The following is a 25248-nucleotide window of genomic DNA, read 5'->3' as shown; positions in this document are numbered from 1 at the left end:
ATGTGCAGTAAGGGAGTGTAGCACGCCTCTGCGTGTGAGTGCACATGCACATCTCCCCCTTTCTTTATTTAGACCTCTGGGCATCGCTGCCATGTAACCTTTGTTCTGCTTATGAGCCCTTCTGTTCTTATTTTGGCAACACACACAAATATTTACTCATGTGCATAAACAATCACCAGTTCTATCTTTTCAGGTAAAGTATCAAGAGAGCATGGCTCACCTGGGTGAACGTAAATGGACTCACGTGTTCCCTTTTCTGGTGGTAGGTATTTATGTGCGTATACGTCTCTCCAGTGTGCAAAGATAACTGCTTGGGTCTTTGCAAATATCTGTGAATTGTCATGGCACAGCGACAGACAACTTAGGGACTGAACCCTGATGCAGTGGTTGGTTTCCACTCAATAAAACACCTGGGCATGTGCTGCTTAAACTGAGCTGCAAGGGAGGAGAGGGAAGGAGAAGGACCCAGAATGGAGCAGAGACAGAAGGCACTGGAAGAGCTGATGAGCCTGGGTGTCACATGAAGCACAGCCCTATCATAGTGGAGGCTTAATGCAGCACATCATCTCATTATCATTGTCACTTGCAGTCACATTTATGAAGGCTCATTAGAGCTGGGAGGGATGAGGGTATAAGCTCAGGCATTTGCTGTGCAAAAGAACATGAGAATTAATAGATCAGGAATCATGGCCTTCAGTATTTTGAGGAGTGGTTTTGCCAACAAGCATGAACGTCAGTGTTCTGAGAAACTCTTAGATGGACCAGGTTATTACTGAAAACTGTATCTGCCTCCATCCCGCATAGTGGCACCACTTCTGTTTCTGAGCTTGAGGGGTGCTTCACGCTGCAATGCTGGTCCTATCGCCTTCTGAGCCACAGCAGCTGGGCAACGGGAGGGGGCAAAGCTTGAGAGACAAAGGCAGTGGAAGTGACCAGTGGAAGTGATGGTGCTCTGGGATGCTCTCTGGTGACAGGTCTCCCTGGTGTACTCTGCCAGCGCTGAATACTCCAATTGCGGCGAGAACGAATACTACAACCAGACCACCGGCATGTGCCATGACTGCCCCAAGTGTGAGCCGGGAGAAGAGCCTTACATGGTAATTTCAGCTTCTTCTGCTGTTAGGGGAACACATATTCAGCACCAAATGCAAAACAAATGCTTTGTTACATGGTGGTAATATATAGATAGGAGAGAAAATGGGTAAGGACAGAGACACTTTAGCATCACCACTGCAAGCATGTCATGGGAGCAGGACACCTTGCATACATGCTAGTAAGCCTTATCCCAGGAGCAGCCTGTCAAAAGTGATATTGTAAAAGCTGTAAGGTAAAAGTTTCACACACAGTGTCTGCCAGTCCATTCTCATCTCAATAGTTATTTAAAATCTGACACACTGTTCTGGCATGGTGTGATAAATAGGTCAGTCTGGTGTGATTGCTGGCCCCCACACCGAGGATTTAATTTTGCTCTCCCGCTATTTTGGCACTAGAGGAACTTGAATGCTTCTGCAACAATTTAAATTACAGTTCCTAAGTAACCTATTTGATTTACAGCAGATAATTGTTGCTTATTTAAAAAATAAATTACTGAAATCCTGTTTAGTTTTAATGGGATAAACATCCTATTGCAAGAATTTCACACAGTTGGTAGTCCTGAACAAGTACATTTGAATAATAACCAGTTGGTTTTAGTTTTGTTTAATCTGAACGTAATGTTCAGCTGGGACATGTGAGTTCACAGGTTACGAAATCTCATTTGAACATTGCCTTTTGTGCTGTTCCCTCTGGGCTCTCCCAGCAAGAAAGCAAGATCCCTGCTGTAGCCATGCTTTCCCTGTAATCTTCCTCTCCGCTCTTCAATTTTCAGTTCACTCTCTATCTGAGCAGCAGCTGAAATTCACTTCCATGGCTCGCTGGAATATGATATAAATAGCTATGGGGGGCCACTTTCAAGGAGTGATGCTCTGGTTCCCCTTTTCCCTGTCCATCACACAGCATGCTGCATCCTTATATCCTTCCGTGGCCTTTTTAACACAGATGCTAAGGTACCAAATGACAGATTTCTTTACCTTGGTACGGTGTTGTGCCGCAAAGCCAAGGGGCCAGGCTACAAATGTTTCCTTTTGCTAGAAGCCAGTGTGCAGCGCAAGCCTCCCTGTCAGTGACTTTGTGTTGTTGCAGACATGTGGATATGGCACCAAAGATGAGGACTACGGCTGCATCCCCTGCCCTTCGGAGAAGTTCTCCAGAGGAGGTTATCAGATATGCAGGCGGCACAAAGACTGCGAGGGGTTTTTCCGAGCCACAGTCTTGACACCTGGTGATCAGGAGAATGATGCCGAGTGTGGTCCTTGTCTCCCAGGGTAAGGACTTAACTGCAGACCTTTGCTCTACCCAAAGCACTGCAAAATACTTCTTATGTCAAAATCTCTGAGAGCATTTCTTCCTGTCCTAGCTGATGGTAGGTACGATACTGGTGAATTGTGCTTTTCAGTCTCTGTAAAGCAACACATTTAAATGTTTCAAAAGCACCAGTGAATTTGGTAGATCAGAATATATCAGTAATCTTACTGAAATCTCACTGAAGAAACAAATCTTGGGAACAACAAGAAAAACTGAAACTTCTCCTCTCTAGAAATGGAAAGGGAACAGCTCATGCACCCTAGCACTGGTGTGCAGTGCCATTTTAAACACTGTCAGAAGTCCAGCTTGGCCTCCAGCTGTGGTTTCAGAGGGCTACCTCATAAGTCTTGCATCCTATGAGCAACCTCCATGAAGATGCCTTGGATGCCCTGTAGGGTCCATGCTAGCACTATGGTATGTTTAGGAACATAAAATATCTCTTCTGTAGATGTGACCAGCTGGCAGATTTGTCAGTAGTTGATAGCATTAGCTAACATAGCTATTAGGTTAGATTTACCAAGGCATTTAGTCTCTCGGGGTCCTTTCTAACCAACAGAAAGGTGTCTTAAGAGCTGCTAATGTGGTGTGTGTGCTGTTGTTCAGAATGAAAACAAATTCCAGGGAAGGTTAAAGGGGCTTAAAATAGAGGGTTTTTTGTTAAATCCATCTTTTTAATGGACTCAAGCTCAGTATAATTCTGATAGCAATGGTGAGAAAGCAATTTCTACATTGAATAGGTTAGTAACACATTCCTGACTATATTGCCTTTGAAAGCCTCCAAACCCAAGCATACATTTGCTTTCTCAACAATTTTTTTTTGGTGGGGTGAGTAAATACTCTAAAACACAACCTCACCTTACATACCAGTCTCTGCCAGTGTGTCTCTTTGGTTTAGAGAGTAATTCCTACTGACATTTGGCTTTTGTGCAGTTTGCAGATGCTTTATAACCCACACTACTTACAGGGCAGGAAACCCTGTTAAAGAGGCCCTGCAAGCTTCCAGGTTTATTGTATCAGTGAGCCTGTGTGAAATTTTCACAGTTTACAAATAAAACGAAGGACTTGTCTAGCTGCCAGCCAAACAGACTGATGATGTGATTTGAAAAGAGCTCCCTCTTGACTTCCCCTCATACATCGTAAAGAGCAAGAAAGTTAAATAGTGGCCACAGTCACAGCTTTGCAACTTTTGTCGGGACTAATGGGGTCACCCAGGTGGGAGCAGGGCGCTAGCTGAAAATAATCAGCTTGCACAGCTGGCGCTTGGGGAGTAATCTCAAAACATCATGTTTGCACAGGTGTAACCTGTAGCAGAAACTGGCCTGCCTGAGTCTGGCTGTGTGCCGCTCTCTGTGTGACTCTCAGGTCCTGGGATAGATTGGCAAAGCCAGCAGTTAAAGAGAAACACCCTCTTACTCTGAGCATGAAGACGGGAAATTCTCAGGATAAACTCAATGCGGGCTAAGACAAGCTCTGGAGCTGCCTTGACTCTCTGCACAACTTAGAGACCCCAGAGGTTGCTCCTGTGTGATGGTGGGGGAAATGCAGAACCCCTGCGTCAGGGCAGAGAGCTGGCAAGTGGCGCTGGCTAACCAGCAACCCTTCCCCATTGCCCCAGTAGCACAGGGACAGTCACACGCCTGGGTGACTTGCAGCTGGCAGAGCGCTCCCTTCCCTGGGCCCTAAACCTCAAAAAGCCCCTGAGTCAATGTGAGGGAAAAAAAACAGGTTTCCACTTGCAGAGGACTGTGCTTCCGTAAGGCACTGCTGACCTTCCTAAGGTAACAGTCCACATGCTGCGATTTATATTTAGGGGCATCTCATCCCTTTGCTATTTTTCACCAGCTCAGTAAAGCAGCCTGAGGAAAAGATGAGTAAAAACATTTTGACCTAAAGTTTTTAGATAAAACACCACTGAACTGGCAGCCTTTTCCGAGTGGCTAAAAGTGCCATCCTCTGTCAGTTGCCTTAAAATAGGTGCTGGAAAATTATATATTCTTCCTTCTATTTTTTCACTGTTGTAATCCACTGATTCTCAGTGTACAGGTTCCCTTCCATATAAAGTTGGAATAACACTATTTGTCATGCTCACAAGAAGGGTGCAAGATTGTAACCAGGGAAGAATTTAAAGGCTTGGCTCCAAAGCTATGATCCTCAAAAGCAAAGTTCAGCTGCCAGTGAACTCTGGAGGTATCTAGAGCATCTAACCTCCTGGGACAGTGCTTCTTCCTCTGCTCTTGCCCAGAAGTTCTTCCATAATGGTAAATAGGACAGGTCAATAATGTGGAAATTAGGTGCAATTCAGACTATTTCCCTCAATGGGATGATCCATTAGGTGTTCTTGGAGCATGACAGATCACAACTAACCATAAGCAGCCACAGCGGGTCAGAGCATGAGTCCCTCTAGACTAGTTATCTGACTTCAGTAGTAGCCCTAAGTGGAAGCCCACAGAGGAGTAAGAACAGGCCAAGTGCACATGACACATATCCCTCATGCTGTCCTAGGACATATTTTCAGCTTGGAGTAAGTCTCTGGCCTCCTCATGAAATGGAATTGCAAAGGGATAATTTTCTTTCAAAATGTATTCAGAGGTGCCTCCACAACTCATGCTTCCCCTTTTCGAGAAAGAGGTGGAAGAAAATTCATTATTTCATTACTGGGACACTTCTCCTCTGTAGTTCGTGATGCAAAGGGATCAGCTATTTCCAACATTGCCTTTAAAATTTGGTTCATTGCAAAGTAGTCAGAAACACAAATCTGTTGTTAGTACTTCATAGGGTGAATCATTAATGTTTGCAGCTGCAGAGCTTCCTTCTCACGTGAGTGAACAGTTGCTTGCCAGGAGCATCTTCTTCAGTTTTCTTTACACGTCCTCCATCATTCTGCATTGTGGCAAAAACCAAGAAATATTCCACCAGCTTGTTTTAATTAACTGTCGGAAGGGTTGTTTGTCTTTCCTAAACCACTGTGGCTGTTAGACTGTGGATCCTAACTGGCCTATATTTTTCTTTACAGATTTATAAGTATCTTTGGCCTGCCACTCTTTTTTTTTCCCTTTTTGTGGTTTGGCAGACATTTCCTGCTTATTTATTAACTGCTTCACCATCTAACATTACACAGGCCCCCGTAAGAGAGGAAAGATGAAGTTTTACTCCTGAGAGAAGGGTAGAGTAGCAGATGGGGCACAAGAGACATTTGAAGGGAAGAATGAGGGCGAATCTTTGAATCTTTTAAAACCAGTAAGAAATAAAGGAGGAACCATGTTCAGTTTACCTGCTCTCTGAGGTACCTCCAGCCCCCATTCCCCTCTTGCACCTCTGTGTACTCTGTACACTCTGTATTTCCTGGACCTATATCCTGTATTTGTAGGCTGGGGCATTCATTAACGACAAACTGATTTTGATGGACAGTTTCAGCAGTAATTTCCTAACAATGCATACGTTTTCCAGAAAAAACATACTGCACGTGCATAGACAGGTATGTAAGAGCAGAAAACAGATTCCCCATTGTGTAAAGTGTTTATCATGTTGAGTACCTGTCTGAGTACATAAATGGATTATGAATTTATTCATTTCTTCGTTAAAATTTGTAGTGATTTACAAGTGATTTGTAAAGACATATCCATAACATCATCTATGTATTATTTTAATGTAATTTCCTCATTAGCTTTCCTGTGGATCCAATTCTTGCATAACCAATTACCTTATTTCAACACTAACTGCATTAGCAGCCCAAAAGTTCAAATCATGAAAACCTTTCCTTCAATCTTTAATTCCACTGTCAGGAGCTAACTTATAAACTATACAGCAAGGAATTAAAATAAACCCAAAACTGTAAAACCTAATCTGTCTTTCCCTGTAAGTGTGGTAGGTTTTGCTGTATTTTTTATTCTGATTTGGCTCAGATTTGGTTCTAACATTAAGGAAATTATGGTGATTGTGAAGAAAATTAGCCAACCATATCCAACTGGTGGTCTTGCCTGAAAGATTACTACTTCAAAAAGTAGCATTCCCTTGTTTTGAAAAATCTTATTTCAGGGCATGCTGTAAACTGCAGCTTGAACTCAGCAGGGAGTATAATGTTGGTTTAGGCAATGATAGTACTTCCTGTCATGTAGGCTTGATGGTTGATTAATTGCCTTTTAGTAGGAAAGGAAGACGAGAAACACTGTCTCTATTCAGGCAGCTTAAAAAAAAAAAAAAGGACTCATCTTTGCATCAAATTGCTTATAAAAGTTTTTTTAAAATGATTTTATCTCAGTGTAATTGGTTGCTGCTGAACCATGCTCTGTTGTAGCATATTAATTTACACTGTTTTGCCTCATCTTGCCCTCCATTTCAGTTACTACATGCTCGAAAACAGACCTCGCAACATATATGGGATGGTTTGCTACTCGTGCTTGCTGGCGCCTCCTAACACCAAGGAATGTAAGTGTTCTGCAATCTCTATGCATTTCATCTGGTTTTGACTTGGAATCATCTGGAGGCTCAATATGAAATCTTTCGGCAGTGATTATTTTGTTCGAGCAATAATTCCGTCTCCAGTAAAGCAATTTCTGCTTCCAACTAGCCTTGCCAACAAAGGGACCAAATGCTGAACGTCTGGGGAGGATCAGATCCTTTGATTTTAGGACCTGCTATTGTTCAGTTGTGTTCCAGTTTTCATCTGCTAAGCTATCCCATACAGGACTTATTATGGTTATTTAACCAGTAGGTACAGGAAGTCACAAATCTGTATATTTTTTTAAATTCCGTTTCAGTTTCAGTTCAGTTATGAAAAAAACATGGGAGACTATGTAGATCCTAGTAAAAGTGCATCATACCTTTCATATCATAGAATCATAGAATGGTTTGGGTTGGAAAGGACCTTAAGACCATCTAGTTCCAACCCCCCTGCCGTGGGCAGAGACACCTTCCACTAGACCATGTCGACCAATGGTCTGTCCAGCCTGGCCTTGAACACTGCCAGGGATGGAGCATTCACCACTTCTTTGGGCAGCCTGTTCCAGTGTCTCACCACCCTCACAGTAAAGAACTTCTTCCTTATATCTAACCTGAATTTCCCGTTTAAGTTTAAACCTGTTACCCCTTGTCCTTTCGCTACAGTCCCTGACGAAGAGTCCCTCCCCAGCATCCTTGTAGGCCCCCTTCAGATACTGGAAGGCTGCTATGAGGTCTCCACACAGCTTCTCTTCTCCTTTGGTTTCAAAGTGATGCAAGGGTTGATGCTGGCGTGTAGTAGTCAGCACTGATAAGAGAGCTAACTCTGTAGATTTCATTGGCAAAAGAGGCTGTAGTTTGGTAATTGAAAAATATGTACGTATGTGTGTGTGACATCCCAGCAGTACCTGTTCGTTTGCATGTCGCATATGTGCAATGGCTTACCCATAACAAAACCCAAAATTCTGTCCGTGTTCTGTTCTTTTAAAAGTCTTCATCATGAAAAAGAATTGCAATATTTGCTGGACTGATTTGAAAACAGAGATTGACACAAAGTCCCTGGGCATTTATTAGTGTAAGTAAATAGCAATTACTTGGTTCAGATGCTGCTGAACTGTACCGTTGGTGCTCTGTGAGCCACTTCAAAGGAGGATAGGTCATGAGCAGCTACCACCTTTTCTAAAGTGCAAGAGCTCAGATGAGCCAGGGGATAATTACCACTCACAACTGGGGTGGAGGCACCTCCCTAAACTATCTGCATGCAAAGTGGCTGTCCCACGTACAGCTACGCTTGGCTGCAGAAACCCACTGGGTCCTGAGATGTGCACTTCTTCCTGAGACAGTGGGAACGGGTGAGGGCAGGGTGACATGATTTTGGTGGGGTAAGGTCTGTATTAGAAGGTAAGGGAGTAAGGGAGGACCCAAATGTACAATGTGGGAAGAAGGTGAAGAGATAAGGGAAAACATGAGGGTAGGAGTCTTGGCAAGAGATGATGGTATATGTTAACAGGATGTGGACACAGCTTCTCCTGCATGTGTGTGCAGGCTGGCTGCACCGTTGGTGGGAATACAAATATTCTTGCTGCTAACCAATAGCCAGAAATGAATCCTTCCTCAGCTCTGATAGTCTGCCTCTAACCCATGCTGAAATGGGGTTCTAGCAGTATCAAACATGTTGTAGCTTACTGTTTTGGTGAGGAACTACCAGAAGATCTTGTGGCTATTACTCAATTCAGAAACCAAATCTTTGTCTTTTATGGGATATCTGGAAGATATGATATATAACATGCTTAGTTCTGTAGGAAAGTATGAATTGCACAACTGGTTAACCACATGCAATTTTTAACCTGACAAACACAAGAATAAATATATATTATTTTGGGGAGGGATTTAGGCAGATGCATAAACCGAGAAATTGACTGGGTATTAAAGTGGGAGAAATTAGTCTTAGAAAGAGCAAACATTACCACATTACCATTTTAATCAAGTCTATGAAGCCAACCATTTGCTTACAAGTGCTCAAAAAGTGGGAAAGCTTCTTAAAATCCAAATCCCCCAAATCACTAAGCTCAGGTAATTTGGTTTACGATGTCTAAACCTCAGGACCCCATTTGGAATGGCAGCTCCCTAATATGTAGGCAGTAATTTGTACCCCAGATGGAAAATCAGCCTTGCTGCAGGGACTTTTTGAAAAACACACTGTTGTTGTGGCAGGCAGCATAAAATCTGGTATTAACAAATGATCTTCATCACATGTTTCACTGTCATCAGATTTTACCAGTCAGAGCAAAGAAAAAGCAACGTGTCAGTGTTGCACAACTGCATGATTTTTTTACGTTTGCAAATCACAAACTCATCTAAGTAAGTGCTGCACTCTGAGCACATAACCTTAGTGCGAGTACATGTTTTCTGTCATATGAAGGATAATATCAACTCTTTGGTAGGAATGGTAGTTATATGAAGAATAACTTCTATTTATTGACTGGCTGTCATGGTGGAAAATCCAGAATAAGGACTCCAAATAGTCCCAGAAATCTTCTGTTCCTTTCTTGAGACACCAAAACAGTGCTGAGCAGCATTCAGGAGCCTAAACCCCATACTAAAAGGGTGCTTCTCCCCTAAGGCTCCTTTTCTTCAAACACTCCTGCATTCAGTGCACCAGTGGAGAAAGGTGACTCAATGGCTTGCAAGGAAACAACGGTGGCAAATTACTTAAAAATAGGAACCTGTGGGTGATAAGCTCTGGCTTTGCACTTCTAGACAGAAAAAATGAGGTCAGATAAACCTCATTTTAGCCCTTCATTAGGTCTGTGACAGTGTCAGAGGACAGTGGTGCTCTTCTTAGCTGGGGAAGTTCCTGGTCTGCATGTTACAAAGGGCCAGAAGGAGAGGGAAGTAGTGGGGTGTGCTCCTGCTGCATGGAAACCTGCTCCGAGAATTTGCCCGATGATACATTTTATCTGGCAGAAAAATACTTGGCTTTGATCAAAGGGTAAACAAATAGCTTTCAACTCCAAGAGCCTGCTGTGCAACTTTCATCTCCTACACAGTCAATAAAACTTGAAATGGCTGAGGAAATAAGATGAACACCCCATGTTCCACCATCTGGAAATATTAGTGTAAAAAGTGAGAACGAAATTCCCTGATGGGCCTGTGTCACCTTTTTAAAGAAATAGCACAAAATGGCATAGAAAAGAGGAGGAGGAGAGGAAGACATTTCACAGAGGCCAGAGATTTAATTGAAGTAAATGTGTCACCTGGTCTGAAGGATGGGAGCAACAGTGTTCTGCAATCTGGGAGGAATACCAGGCTTCACCCGCAGCCTGTAGGCAATGGGCACGTATGGGGAAGGGGCGGTGCATATGTGAGCATAAGAATGTGTGCTGTGCAGCAGGAAAGCTTTTTCTTACTGGGAAAAGGGTAAATATGACCATAAAGAGTGCATTTTTTCATATCTTGTGCACTGTGAAACACCGATGTAAGACTTCTGGCCTCTCAGCATGCAGCTCCCTCCAGTCTACCATGTAGGAGCCTCAGTACTGGTCTGCTAATGAGGCCTTCAGCTGTGTATGAAGCAGATCACCAGCCATCAGTACCCCTTGCTGACACAAAACCGTGATAAGATACCTCTGTAACAAATAACAGCATTGCAAAAAGTAGGGGAGGCAAATTTCCTATGCAAATCAAAGAATGAAGGTAACGAGCATCAAACCACTGTAAGAGATGGCTTCCCACAGTTAATGGTGCTGGATTTTCTGTCGACACCTCTGAAACTAGAGTCACTTGAGGCCTCTGACTATTTAGGGTGGTTTTGTTGGGTTTTGAGTTTTGGTTTTTGTTTTGGGGTGTTGGTTTTTTTTGTTTTGGTTTGTTTTGGTTTTGTTTTAGTTGATGTAAAAATACATGCAAGACAGAAGATGTAAACCTACATGGAGTTTCTCCGGCAGAGTGGTACAGTTACTGCTGGAAGAGATCTTGTCTTTTAGCAGCTGCAACTCCGCATCAGTTTATGTATATTAACTCTTCAAACTTTGATGTTTGCCATGCCAGTTCAAAAATTATGGAGGAAAACAAAATCAAACTGCTCTACAAAAACTTGAAGAACAGTTAGTTTGAAGTTGTATTTACACAATTACATGAAACATGCAAATCCTTTTCACTCACAGATTATAGAACTAGAGAAGTTTGGCAATTGATTTAGGGTCTTCTTTCTAATCTACCGTATATCTAATCTACCATTGTGCATGGGCATAAAATACTGTTATTTCCTCACACCTTTTTTGCTGGTTGTATATATGAAAACTGATGCAATAGTCAACCTGTGTAAGATTTTAAGTCTAAAACCTACCAATGAGGGCTTAGGAAAATCAAAAAGAAAAAAGAATACCAACAGAGGAAAACATACGTAGTCAAGTTATTTGCTAATTACCAGAGAGTGAATGGCATCTAGAAACAGAAAAGATCGTTTTTATTATTGTATCGTTAGAACTTCAAAACAATCAGAGAGATGAGATGGAACAATTCACTAAGAGGCTGATGGCTTCCTGTGACGAGCTGAAATCAGGGGGTCCTGTCCATCCCTGTGCACTGAAGACTGAGAACTCAGCCTCCCTAGTTGAAGTGCCTAACACAAACAAGCCTAGTGCCAAAACCACTTGTATTAGTGAAAGATAATTCTTTCAGAGATTTTTATTTTAACTCTCCATTCTTTGTAATATCACTAATTTTCTTTCCTTGCCAGTTTTGTCCTTTTATAATATGATCAACATCAGGACTTTTTTCCCCTTCTGTTTCAAATTACACTCACAAATGAATAGGCTTGTTAGCTGAAGCTAACAAACTTTTCTTTTTGGAGTTGTTTGATCTCTGAACACCCCATCCCTCCTCACATGTGGAATGGAAGAAATGTTGAAGGCAGTGCTTTATTGTTCACTGGTGGTATGGTCTAATTCTCATCCCCTTAGGGTTTGTCTATATTAGGAAAGGAACCTGATCTTAGGACAAAATTGGCCAGCCGCAGCCATAAACCTTCAAGGGGAGGGGTCTGAGAAGCAAATACAGGGTTTGCTGTTTTCAACTGCTGGGAAAGCTGTGCCCAGGTATGACTCAGGAGGGGATCTGATCCCAGTGCAGTTGTCCTGGAAAAAAACTCCAATAACTTTGATGTTTTCACCTGTGCTGGAGCTGCAGCTCCCACAGGGAGCACCACCCACCCACCCATGGCAGATGCTGCAGGTTTCTGCAGCATTGCTCTGCCCAGGCTCATGAGCTGCAAAACCTGCAGAGCTGCAGCTTTCTACCACCTGTACAGGCTGGACACCAAGGCGCAGGGAAAATGGGCTCCTTGAAAATCCATTCTCTTCCTTCCGATGCTCTGAAGTCACCATACTAAAGGTTGAATGGCAATTATCTCCTTGGTGTTGCACAGAGAAAGAGGTGGTAACACTGCGTTCCTGGACATAGGCTTAGTTCAGGAAACATGTTCAGTACTTTCAGTACTGAAAGTACACAGTACACAGTACACAGTACACAGTACTGTTCAGAAGGCATTCCAGTACTGTGCAATGATTACAGCTCCCAGTGAATCACAGAATCACAGAAAGGTTTGGGTTGGAAGGGACCTTAAAGATCATCTAGTTCCAACCCCCCTGCCATGGGCAGGGACACCTTCCACTAGACCAGGTTGCTTCAAGCCCTGTCCAACCTGGCCTTGAACACTGCCAGGGATGGGGCAGCCACAGCTTCTCTGAGCAACCTGTGCCAGTGTCTCACCACCCTCACAGTGGAGAATTTCTTCCCAATGTCTAATCTAAATCTCCCCTCTGTCAGTTTAAAGACATTCCCCCTTATCCTGTCACTACACACCCTTGTAAAAAGTCCCTCTCCAGATTGCAAATAAATTGTCAGGCTAAGGCCACATGGCCTATAATTGTCATCACTTCCCTGCCTCAGCAAAATAAAAAGACAGAGAAATGAAACAGTTAAAGACATTACAGAGAGCACAACAACATAAAATATTTCCTTTTATGTGTCTGAACAGTAGTGGTTACTTACAGTGAGAATGACCAGGTCAAATACAAAAGTCCAGGGGGAATTTCGCCATCACCTTTTTTAGGAGTTCCAGTCTCAGGAATTAATTTACTTCATGTTCTTCCTGCTTTAATAACTACCTACACCAACTGAAGTATCTACCTGGAAACATTAGGGTAACTTGTCTTAATGTCTTTTGTATGTCCCCTGAAAATAAAAGACTGCAAAATAAAGAGCAGTCAGGCAATCATCCATTGTCTAGGATATGCTCTGTTATTAGCAATGTGCAATATTTTCGGATTTGGTTATTGTTTGATTCCTGAAGTCATATGTAGACACCTTACAGAGTGGCTCGGCTTTGACTGCTGCTTCAGCTTCCATGACTTTTCAAGTGCACAGGGTTTCCATTTAGAAGTGTTGTTTCTGGAAATTTTAAACCAAACCTTTCATGTCAATACCCAAATACAGATTTACATTAATTTGAAAACTCTGACCTCTGCTTTCTACATATCTAGGTCTTATTTACAACTAGGTTTAGTTATAATCCAGATTTTTATTACTTTGTCAGCCGTAAACTGTCTACCTTTATTGAATTTCAACTCAATATAATTTATTTTTCACCTCATATTCCAGGCTGCTAGTTATTTATTCGTATGTGTACTTCAACTTACTTCTCCCCTGTAAAACAGTCTCAATGATGGTGCTCAAGCTTGGCTGGCAGTAGCAAGCGTGCACTGCCAGTCATAACTGGACCATGGCTGTGAGAAGCGAGATGCCCTGGGAGGAAGTAAGCTGTACTCAATGGCAAGAAACAGATACATATATACAAAAAGACATTGTTAAAACACTTCTTTTTTCAGGATCACTCTGATGATAGTCTGTTGTATACACACTTTGGGTATTTTTGTAATATGTTATTAAGTACTAAATAAACGTCAAGAAAAGCTGTTGCTAGCTATGAGCAGCAGTCCTTTGCAAGGACCAGTAAGCTGACACCCACAGCAACATATGTCAGGAGCACATATGGTCTCCTACTGCACCAGATTTTATTCACTCACAAACACTTGCATGGGGGCATGTTGGTAAAACCTCCCCTCCCTGTGCCCTTCTCCTCTCACATATCTGGTAGTTTTGTTTGTCACTTCTTATCCTGTCTTGAGACACATGAGCAACTATAGTAGTGCTGTTACATAAAGCAGAAAGGTTCTTTGAAACAAACAGCCAATGGTATTTTATTGCCCAGCATTTGTTCACTATGAGGACAAAAGGCTGGCTGCATGGCAATTTAAGTTAAAGCTATCTTTTGAGTTAAAAACCCCCAAACATTCAAATGTAAATGCAAATTCAATTGTTCTTTCAAATAATAACTGTGCGGTTTTTTAATAAAACTGTATTTAGACTCCAAGAAAGTTATAACTAAACTACAATTTTTTAATAAAAGCATTTATAATGCAAAAGCTGACCAACCTTCAGTAATAAACTTCTTTCCTAATGTCCTTATCACATTTCTACAATATTACTTACAGATGTCTAGGAATATAAAGCACTCTTTTGCACAACTATATTACAGCTATCAGTCTTTTTTTTATGGTTAAAATAGAGTTGTTTCCATATGTTGTGCTGTAGCACCTTAGGATGTCTCTGACTGAGCTGTATCTTAGTCTTCACAGATTATGTAAGTGCCATCTATATTGGAACCAGAATTAATAATGTGATCAGGATGTAAGACTGGATGTGCACAGGAACTGACTGACATTGCAGTCATGGTGTAGTGCTGGGCTGGGAAAAAGCAGCAGCTCTGAGTTCTGTTTCTTTTTACTCACACAAAACCAATACGAACTGAACTTTTGCAGAAGCTGGCATTTTTCATTCCTCTTGTAGTGCAGGTGTGTGAATTGGCACTTTCTTCTAAGCCACATCTAAAGAAAAACCTTGGCTCATGGTGAATATGCCAAATTATTAAATTTGATAATAGGCTTAAAATATGCATAACGACTAACTCCCACCTCGGCATATGAAAAAGGCCATTGCATTCTAGCGCCAGCCTTGATTTTGCTACAACAGGCTCTACAGAACTAACGAGGTGGCCCCATTCCCATGCAAAGAAAATTCTGCACGTAGGCAGAAGGGTGCTAAGGGTGTTCACTCTTGTGCACAGGAGAGGTTCGTGTGTGTGTGCAGAGCGTGGGCAACATGCTGTATCCTGATGTGGGGTAGAGCTGGGTGAAGGATGACGATGCTGAATAAGAATGGGTGACCTTCCTTATTACCATTCCTATGCTACCCGCTGCTGTGAGACTTCCCACCTTGGAGGGCTCTACATCCTTTCACAGACAAGTGAATCACAGAATCACAGAATGGTTTGTGTTAGAAGGGACCTTAAAGATCATCCAGTTCCAACCTCCCTGCCATGGTCAGGGACACCTTCCACTAGACCAGGTTGCTCAAAGCCCTGTCCAACCTGGCCTTGAACACTGCCAGGGATGGGGAAGTAAAGATATGAAAAACATGACATTAATAATACAAATGATTGAAAGATTGATTAGGCAGAAATACTTCAATGACTACATATTTCAGATGAAGGAAAAGAGAGAGAGGAAAGTTTGATAAAACTTGCTTATGGAGGAGACGAGCTGAAGCTTGTTAGATAAACTCCATGCAGACAAAGCAGCACAGCTCGCCTGTGTTAAATGAAAGGCAGAGTAAGAAAAGCTATTGTGGACTTGTTGCAGCTTGCAAGGACTGCACGGAATTACAATTGGCTGTAATTGGGTTTGCCAGGGGGACTGCAAGAATAGGCGTAAACCTGGTAGCTGTGGACATGAAAGAAAGTATCTGGCTACAGCACTGGCCATTTGCTGAATTTCTTCTGTTGTCCAACCATAATTAGTAGATACAGAGGTTGAGACCAGGATGATTCACTTCAGTTTTGCGAAGAATTGCTGGAATTTAACAAATTACCTGTCTTTGATCTCCACTACATGCAGATGACCTCTTCATCTACTGATACATAGATGGTCTACTGCTGTATTGTAGTTTCTGAAGCTCATAACTAATTCTTAGAAGGAAGCCTGTAACAGAGAAGGGACCAGAGGCAAGACTTACGCCATCTCCCTGTCATTTACGTAGTATGAAAAGCATCTGAATTAACAAATTAGTGTATTTAAAACTTTATGAAAACACTTCTTCAGTTTGAAATAAAAGATAATTATAATAAATTAATCCATTTCCTTCCAACAAATGAGGTTTGAAAGAAGTTTTACCATTGTTAAAGAAAATTTCTTTTGAAGACATCTGCAACTCATACTTAGCAGCCACTTCAAGTATACATTTCTCATTCACTACATGCAGCCATGTTTTATGTTAGGTACTACTTTTTTTCTTTTTTTTTTTTTAAGAAAACATTTCTCTTAATTTGAAGAACATGTACATTGCTTTGTTCTTAACCATGGAACGTTTCTCAGACCATTCCAGACCGCTTAATTTCCTGTCAAGTTTACCTGGTGGGTTTAATTTCTCAGAATATTTACTAGGTCAAAAGAATGGCATGGTTGGTTCTCAGCTACTCTAGTTGCCAAACTAGAGAGTGGAGCTGAGTGCTGTGTGCACCTTACCAGATGACTGGGAAAGCCTTTTGCCTTTAGGTTTGCTGAATTTAATTATCACTGGACTTTTTCCATAGGCAGCTAATACAAAGCAGGAGGGATTTCATGCCGTTTCCAAGCCAGAAGATGTTTTTCAGTGTCTCTTGATAGTAGCTGTTTGCATTACCTGCTCACCAATGATATTAAAGTTTACCTAAGAATAAAGAGAATGTTTTCTCTCAACCTTAATGTTTTTATTCTGTTTTGGAATGCTATGCCAACACCATCCTGTCTGAGAGCATTCCCATCAACAGCCTTATTCCCAATAATATGCAGTATTGTCAGATATGTTAATTTATGACTCGGTTTACTCCTTTGAAGACTTGGTGTATGACACCATCTGAAAAATTAATATTGACTTTCAAACTTAACTGTAGAATTTAGACATGGAAACCCATGTTGGGCAATCTCACTCCTCTCCCAGCATGAAGTTCTTCATTTTACTGTTTTTGTGCTTTCCCCCTGCCCCAGAATATAGATTTGTACTGACAGGGAGAAGAAATTTAAGAAACGTAATGCCTGGCTAGATGATTGCAGGAAATTCTAATATTCCCTTTCGTGATAGAACAGCTCCGTGGAACAGAAAGGCATTCAGCACTATTGCTTGTCACCTTCCCTACGTTTTCCTGTGGAGTCATGAGGGTTTGCATACCGTCAGAGCTTCAGACTGATCCTGCTAGTGAAGGATGCTTGTGGGAAGCACTAATTTGATGACTCTTCCAGCTGGGACTTGGGGTCTGCAGTTGCAAATCATGGAGTGCAGATTGTGAACAGTTAGAGTCATCAGCTGGATCCCAGAAAACTTTCTGCTACCCAGGACAGACCTATAATATGGGAATCCATGTATGACAGCTGGCCCTGCCTGTGTCTCGAGATGCTTGGGTTTCTTCAAAGTTCATAACTGTCCCGGAGCTTTGACTTCTTCCACTCCCTCTAGGTGCTATGCAAAATGTAGTCTGTAACACCATTTTCAACATGCCAGAAATGCATATTGGGATTAATGACATTTCAGAAAGTGACAGGTTCATGGATTCTTTGCTAATGCATGGGAAATGCAAGCAAGCTAAGTAAAGGCTTTGTTTACTTGGGCCAAGATATTCCTTTGACTGGACAAAGTAACCATGGACGTTTATGGCATTTCTGTTTATATTGCAGGTGCAGGGGCTACCTCTGGCATTTCAGCCATTTTCCCGAGTACCTCTGGCACAAGCACTTTCTCACCTTACCAGCATGCTCACAAAGGTAAGAATGCATTCACAGATTTCATTTAGTGGCTGTTTGTTTTAAAAATGGCATCAAAAAAGTGCAACCAAACTGAAAATATCTACTGTGAATTTCATTGCTACTATTTCCAGTTTTCTAAAACTGCTACTAAAAATAATTCAGAATGAACTTTTATTTCTTGGTTAATCAACACTGCTGTTTTAATCAGGTGGACTTAAAACGGATTTGAACTGTGCTCAGTAATGCCAGCAATAAATTTAGCTTAGTATTTGTAGCCTACAGAAATGGCACTATGCCTCAGCAAAGCTTAGCTTAGACTAGTAAAAACAATTTAATGCACTAACATGGCCAGTTTCTTATTGAGCTAACAGGAACAGTTCTACAGAATGAGGTTGGAACTAGATGATCTTCTACATGTGCATTGTGTTGTCCTATTTACTGCAAAGCTTTTGAAGCAGCCATAGTTACCAACAGTCGTTTTAGGTCTCATCCCATTTGTTTATGTACCTTTTATTTTTTCTTTCCAATGTTCTTTCCCAGCATACAGTGTAGGAAAGCTGCTACTCTGGCTTGCATATAGTTTCCTATAATATTAGCAGACAATATCATTTCCTATATCTTTTTATCTGATGGATCATGCCATCAACTTTTTTTAATGAATACTCTTAACTGATTAGTGCAGCATAAATGTTTCAATTTTGAAAACCTGTTTGCCTTTTAAATGTAAAACAAAGTTTTTCAATGCTTAACAAGTAAAATGTAAGTGTAGAGCAGACCACAAACTGTTAACTGTTCTCTGATTCTAACAGTTGCTCCTTTATGAAAATATTTATTTCAGGAGATCTTTCAGGACAAGGGCATCTGGCTACAGCTCTTATAATTGCAATGTCTACCATCTTCATAATGGCTATTGCCATTGTCCTCATCATCATGTTTTATATTGTGAAAACAAAACCATCTGCTCAAGGTAATTGTTCAGCACATGAAATTTTAGCTGCAAATGCTATTTTTAGATAGTTTCTGAGAATAATTAGTGTTATATTTTTATATTCTAGCCTGTTGCAAGAGCCATTCGGTAAAAAATGTCGAAGCTCAGGCTAACACACAAGAAGAGAAGAAAGAAGTGCAAGGTATAAGTTGCTTTAGTTTTGCTTTTTCTGTCCAAGGCAACATTGGGCTTAAACACTCTTAATGCATTTCTCTGAATTACAGTTTCTCCTTTGAATTGTATAAAATACACATCAGTTTACTAAAGAATTATGTATGATAGGTTTTGTACTTCCAGCATGCCACTTAGTCCTCCGATAGCAATTAAAAACATGGCAGAGAGATTTATGCTTGCAGTAAGGTTACCAGCAGAACCAGCCCCTGAGAGAAAACACTGGTTTGGAAACTCATTGCCAATTTAAGTTTCTCTGATCGTTGATCTACAGATAATGTTGTGATATTCTCTGAGAAAGAAGAGTTTGAGAAACTTACAGCAACTCCAGCTAAGGCTGTTAAAAGGTGGGTAAAAGATAAATGTACTTCCAGTTTAACTGAAGTGGGTGAGGGACATAGTCACCATTCATCCTGGTACAGAGGAATACATGAAGAACAAATTAGATGGGTATGCTGGTAGCTTGCTGCATCAGGGAGGAGACTAGATGCCTTAGTAGGTTTTTCCCTCTCTGATTTCTAGGACAGGATGACAGCTGTTACCAAAGAGAAACCTGTGTCCTCCCCACTCCCTCTGTGACCAGTCCACCAGCTCTCGGGCTTCCATCTCCTGTTTGGAGAGGTCCGTCTTTGGGACTTGAGTGCTGTTCTAGCATACATGCCTTTAGTAAGGTTCCCCTTCACTTTTAGGCAAGAAGAGTAAAAATAGCTGCTCCAGGCCTTGAGGAAACTCCTTGGTGTGATAATTTTCCTCACCTCTTGTCTGCCTGGCAGCCAACCCTGGCCGGGAAACATGGTTAAGGTGGACTAAACACTGTCCTTAGCTGGAAAATCCCTCTGTGAGAGAGTTCTTGCAAGCTATATGTAATTTGATGGGCATTGTACATATACCCTGGGCAGGTGAATGCAGTTACATTCACAGGATTACAGAGGAAAGGTGTTTTAGAAAATGGAAGCCACTTTTATTCTATTACTCTAGGATAGCAAAAAGGAGATGATCAGAGTAAACCTATGAAAGGATTCACTAAGGTAACTATAACCTTCATTTTACAGTGAAAATGATGCATCGTCTGAGAATGAACGACTTTTAAGCCGTAGTATGGATAGTGATGAAGAAGCTGCAGTTGACAAGCAAGGGACTCCAGAGAGATGCTTGTTATCTTTAGTGCATTTGGCCAGAGATAAGTCTTCTACAAGCAATAAATCAACTGGGGTAAGTCTGGTTTGAGATTTAAATTTGAGAGAATTTCTCTGTGTTGTTTTGGGGTTTTTTTTTTCAAGAAAACAATATACAAAATATCACCCCCCAAAATGCATTATCATGCAGACCAGGCTAATTTACAAGAGCTTCTCCAGAAAAATTTAGTATAGAATCTCATTTACATAGTGGCATATACGTACCTATATACTGTTCAGGGCTGAAAACGCAAATTTCTTACAAGAGTAGTAACTGCTTTTTTTAGTATTATATTTTATAGTCTAAAGGAAGAAAAAACAGATAACAGCAACCCTTCCCGATATAGCTAATACTAATATAACTAACCCCGATGCTACATACACCACAGAAAATCCAAGACAGAAAAATAATGTAGTAGTATGGCTGGATTCATACAACAGGATAGCATCTGAGTACCTTAACCCAGAAGCATCAGTATTTCCATGGCACAGACTTTTCAACAATACCTAGTGTTGTGCTTAGTTTTTGAAGAACACACATGTGTTTTGAAGGTCATGCCTGTGCTCTGAAGAACACTATAATGCCACTGTTTGTTTTGATGTCGAAGGCCTTCACTTCTTCCTGCTGTGCGTGTACTCAGAGCAGTTTATCTCACTTGGAGTATTTCAAGGCATAGTTAAGGCTATACCTCACACACACAACTTTTTAGTTTATATTAACATGAAACTATCCTTCAAAAGAAGCTGTCTGCTCAGATATTTTTTATGGTTTTAGTACTTCAAAAATAATTTGTAAACGGTAATAGCTAGGACAAAATCACATGGTTAATATCAATCATTAGATATCCTTTAAGAATAAAAAAGTTTGAAAATGCATATTTTCATGTTTACATCTTTTAAATTGTTGGGGTTGTCCAGCTCAAACTTTCTAAAATAGCTCATTTTTCAACTAAGACCTGACACACAAAGTCTCAACAAAAGAGAAATGTTTTTGTAGTTCTAGACACTTACAACCATCTGAAAACAACTTACTACTCCAATGCTTGCCTTTTGAAATTCAGTTTTGTGATATCTTTCTAAATACTCAATTTCATCATACTTCTGTATGCACTGGCTTGAAACTGGATAATATGAATTGGGTAGGCATGAAATCGGAACATTTAATATGTGTGACTTACCTTCTAAAGACCATATATAATAGATACATTCTCTAGAGTGATTTGGATAGACAGCTTGAAAGACACCTGAAACATGAATTATTTCTTCCAGACCTTCTGTTCTAACATAATTCTCATGGACTGAAGCCTCCTGACAAGGCTGAAGACAACCTTTCAATGAAAGTGCAGGTTGCATCAAGATCCTCTGCTCCATGCCTAAGATTTCCCTATCAAGCCAGTTGCCAGAAGTTAGAAAAGAAGTAATTTGCTTCAGGCTGGAGATTAAGTAACATTTCTAATACAGGAAAGAGTATTAAGTAGGTATTGGATAAGGGTGAAGAAAGTTAAGAGGCTTGCTCTTAACCAAGTCTGCTTTTTCCTAGTTAAAACAAAAACCATTATAGAGTGAGCTAACGCAGAGAACAACATCAGGCTGTTTGATTTCAGCATAATCTTTTCAAATCCCCCATCGTCTGGTGCTGGTGAAAAGAGCATCCTGAATAATTCTGCATGGGCATGGAATCATTTAACCTTCCTCATTGCCCTAAAAATGAGGAAAATGAAAATAATAGTTTGCTTAGGAGGAGTTTTAATAAATCCTATTAAAAGAAAATTTCCTGTTTACAAGGTTCTAAAACAGCTAATCCAAGCCTATAATAGCAGGACAACTGATTAAGCACATGTAAATTATACCAAGAATATGTGAACAACAATCATTGTCTTCATTGCACCACCCTGCAATACAACATGCTTTTACAGCATGTGCGCCTGTGAGACAGGCTTTGGGTGGAGCAGCCACTTTGTGGTCTCCAACTGCCAAGTCTATTAAACCAAGTCATTGATGTGCCTTTAGAGCCCAAATAAAATGAGGAAAAATTTCCACAAAACAAAATACTGAAAGCAGAGCTTTTTCCTTCTAGCCTGGCGTGCAGTGAAAAGGGGCAAATCTGTGGAGATCATGCTAGAGTCCTATCAAAAAGACAGCTTTCCAGAAAGCTCAGTCCTAATGAGAGCTGGCAGAGGGATGACAATTCCAGTCCCTGAGAACTCATGACATTTTGACATTTGTTTTCACTCCACATGGAATCCAAAGCCAAACCTTCAGCATATTTTTGCTAAATGAAACTGTATCAAAATGTCTGTTTTCAGCTTGGAAAATGTCAGGGTTTCAGTCCAAGTGTCTTTCATGTCAAAAATGACTAGAGCACCCTGGACCACAGATTCTCCCTGTCCAAAGCTTCAGTGATTTATCTTATTTTTTTTTCCTAACTGTAAAATGTTTCAGATTTCACCAGGCAATATATCATGAAAGAAAATACAGTTCATTAGTAATGCACTAAGCAGTTCTATATCAAATGACAGAAAGGAAGATGCCCTCCTCTACAGGGCATCTTCCTGGATTTTAGATTACTGGAAGAAGGCAATTTTAATCTAAATTTAATTCCCCGTGGCCAGTCCTGTCCTAGTTTACCTGGAGAACCCCACAGTAATTGTCTGTATGTGTGGTACGGGATTTGTCCTCATTGTCAGGAGTTTGCTTCAGTCTGAAAGAGAAAAAAAAAAATAAAATACACGAATACTTGGATCAGAAAAGTAGTTGATCCAAAAAGGGACTAGAAGGTAGAAAGAAAGACCTCTAGCAGTGGAAATGGAAATCAGAACTAGGTTTATGCTTCATGGAATAATTGTTGTGTCCTTTTCTCTGAGTCTTCAGAAGGCACCCTTGAGGACATAATATGATAGCTCCTAGCACCCTGAAATGAAGAATTCCACAGGTTTTCCACTGCTGTCTGATAATTGTTTACTCCCATGACTGAAAAATTAATGAAATCAATCTCTTCTCATTTAGATTCAAAGTAGAAGGAAAAAGATACTTGACGTGTACGCTAACGTATGCGATGTTGCAGAAGGTGAGTGTTCAAAACTTGCACCTCTACTAACGGCACACAATTAGATCACAAGTGTTTGCTACACAATAAGAAAGGCTTCTGCTTTCCTATGGAAAGTAGAAAGTCCCAATCCAGAGAAGATACTCTGTAGGCAGATTTGTAGCCCCTTCCCAGGAAGCCCTGACCCCAGAGCTGTCCAGACTGGGCTTGGGCTGGAGCACACCATGGCTCATCTCCAGGCACATGCATGAGATTCCTTCCTATGGAGAGCAGGAAGGGTAGCGTTGGGTTGTGTTGGGACATGCACACACAGATCCAAGTAGTGTAAAAGCGCTCTCGCATTGCTCATCTAGAGGAAACGTGTTTGATTTATTTGTTTAGTTCCTTGGATAACAGATAGGAAGTAGTTCCAAATACAAAAGTGTAATCTGGGGAGGGTCAGGACTGAGGGTAAGACACAAGTCTTGACCCACTCTACTTCTCTAAATGCTGTCCCACCTTTCACAACAAAAAGTGGAGTTTCCAAGTTTTAAGTGGTTTAACCCTCTTTTAGCACTTGACTACCTGAACTGTTTTGACAGAGAGACATGAATTAATTTCCCAGCAGAACAGGAGAAATGACTGTATTTACTTCACACACACACTTTATGTGCATATGTGCATCTGAGTTTTCTGTGGTTCAGGGAGCTCTATCTCCCACCGAATTACTGCTGTTGAGTATGAAGCAGGAAACTAGAGAAGCAAAAGACTGTGTTTGGAAAAATGCTGTAGCTGATTCTCTCCTCTATTCTGTGACCATGAATACATAGAAAATATGTCCAGGAAAAGAATAGCTTTTTTCCTACAGGATGAATGTTAAATCCTCTCTAGAGATTCAGTGATAGCAATGATAATCAAGCACTAGCAGGGACTTTTATGCTTGCAAGCATCTGGCATCATTGCTTCACCTCACTCCTCACATTCCTACAAGGGCAACTTTCAATTACAGAAAGGTTATAGCAGCTGCTGGTGACAGACTCAGTGAAGGGTCGAAGCTGTCTCTCGAGCTCAAACACTGTGCCTGAGGTGCAGAGGTGTATTAATGGAGCTGCTCACTAGGGATATGACTGCAGTGTACTTAGTTTCTAACAGCTAGTAAATAGTTGAAGGAAGGGGCAGTGCTATGGGAATTCATACAACCCATCGAATACTTCTTTCCCAGGCAACTTTTTACTCTAATTATTGTACTCTACTGTCCCTATGAGAATTAATTTGGTAATACACAGTAATAACTTTAGAGCTAGAAATACCTATCATGGACTATCACTTCAAGATTTTAGCTGTACTTGCAGCTAACAGTATATACTGTAGTACTTAAATGTCTTGGATAGTCTAGACTTGAGCACAGAGCCATCTGACAATAAACACCTCCCACTGCAGGTCTGAGCCCAACGGAGCTGCCATTTGATTGCCTGGAGAAGACCAGCCGAATGCTCAGCTCGACCTACAACACGGAAAAAGCCATAGTGAAAACATGGCGCCACCTTGCCGAGAGCTTTGGACTGAAAAGAGATGAGATTGGTGGTATGACAGACGGCATGCAGCTCTTTGATCGCATCAGCACAGCAGGTTACAGCATCCCAGAACTGCTAACCAAACTGGTGCAAATTGAGCGGTTGGATGCTGTCGAATCCTTGTGTGCGGATATTCTGGAGTGGGCACAAGCAATGCCTGCTCCTGAGCCAGCAGGGACATCCTGACATGCCTGCCTGGGAGCTGTGCTTCCACATCACCCACAAGAACCATGATTCCAGTGAGCACCACGTCAAAGACTTTGGGCAAGAGACCATTGATGTTTCTTCTACATACTTGTTCCCGATAACCAACAGGAAGTGCTTCTCTTCAACTTCTAAAAGAAGTGAAGTTACACATCTACCAAAACAAGAGCAGAAATCTTGCAAGAAGCTTGGTATGAAACATGTCAATAAACAAAATTATTATGTTAAACAGTCACTGATAAGTGGACACACGAACATCCATTTTGCAGTCTGTGTATAAGTGCAGATAACGCTGCTGATACTCCCTCTGCCTGGCCTTCAAGAGAGGCACTGAATTGCTCTCTGAAAATATTCCAGTCTCTTAGGGTTTCAT

General features: G+C 41.2%; 1 protein-coding gene across 1 annotated transcript; it reads left to right on the top strand.

The window, feature by feature from the left end:
• Positions 1-199: 199 nt before the first annotated feature.
• Positions 200-24969, top strand: EDAR (ectodysplasin A receptor). The gene is made up of 11 exons (XM_030476660.1): positions 200-262; positions 975-1097; positions 2182-2363; positions 6743-6828; positions 17670-17756; positions 18577-18705; positions 18794-18868; positions 19172-19244; positions 19950-20109; positions 23079-23139; positions 24538-24969. The coding sequence occupies exons 1-11, from the start codon at positions 212-214 to the stop codon at positions 24855-24857; spliced, it is 1347 nt and encodes a 448-aa protein (XP_030332520.1). The 5' UTR covers positions 200-211; the 3' UTR covers positions 24858-24969.
• The last annotated feature ends 279 nt before the right edge of the window (positions 24970-25248 follow it).

This window comes from Strigops habroptila, chromosome 2, assembly GCF_004027225.2.
Source record: "Strigops habroptila isolate Jane chromosome 2, bStrHab1.2.pri, whole genome shotgun sequence".
Classification (NCBI taxonomy): Eukaryota; Metazoa; Chordata; class Aves; order Psittaciformes; family Psittacidae; genus Strigops; species Strigops habroptila.
This window is presented reverse-complemented; position numbering and strand designations above follow the sequence as displayed.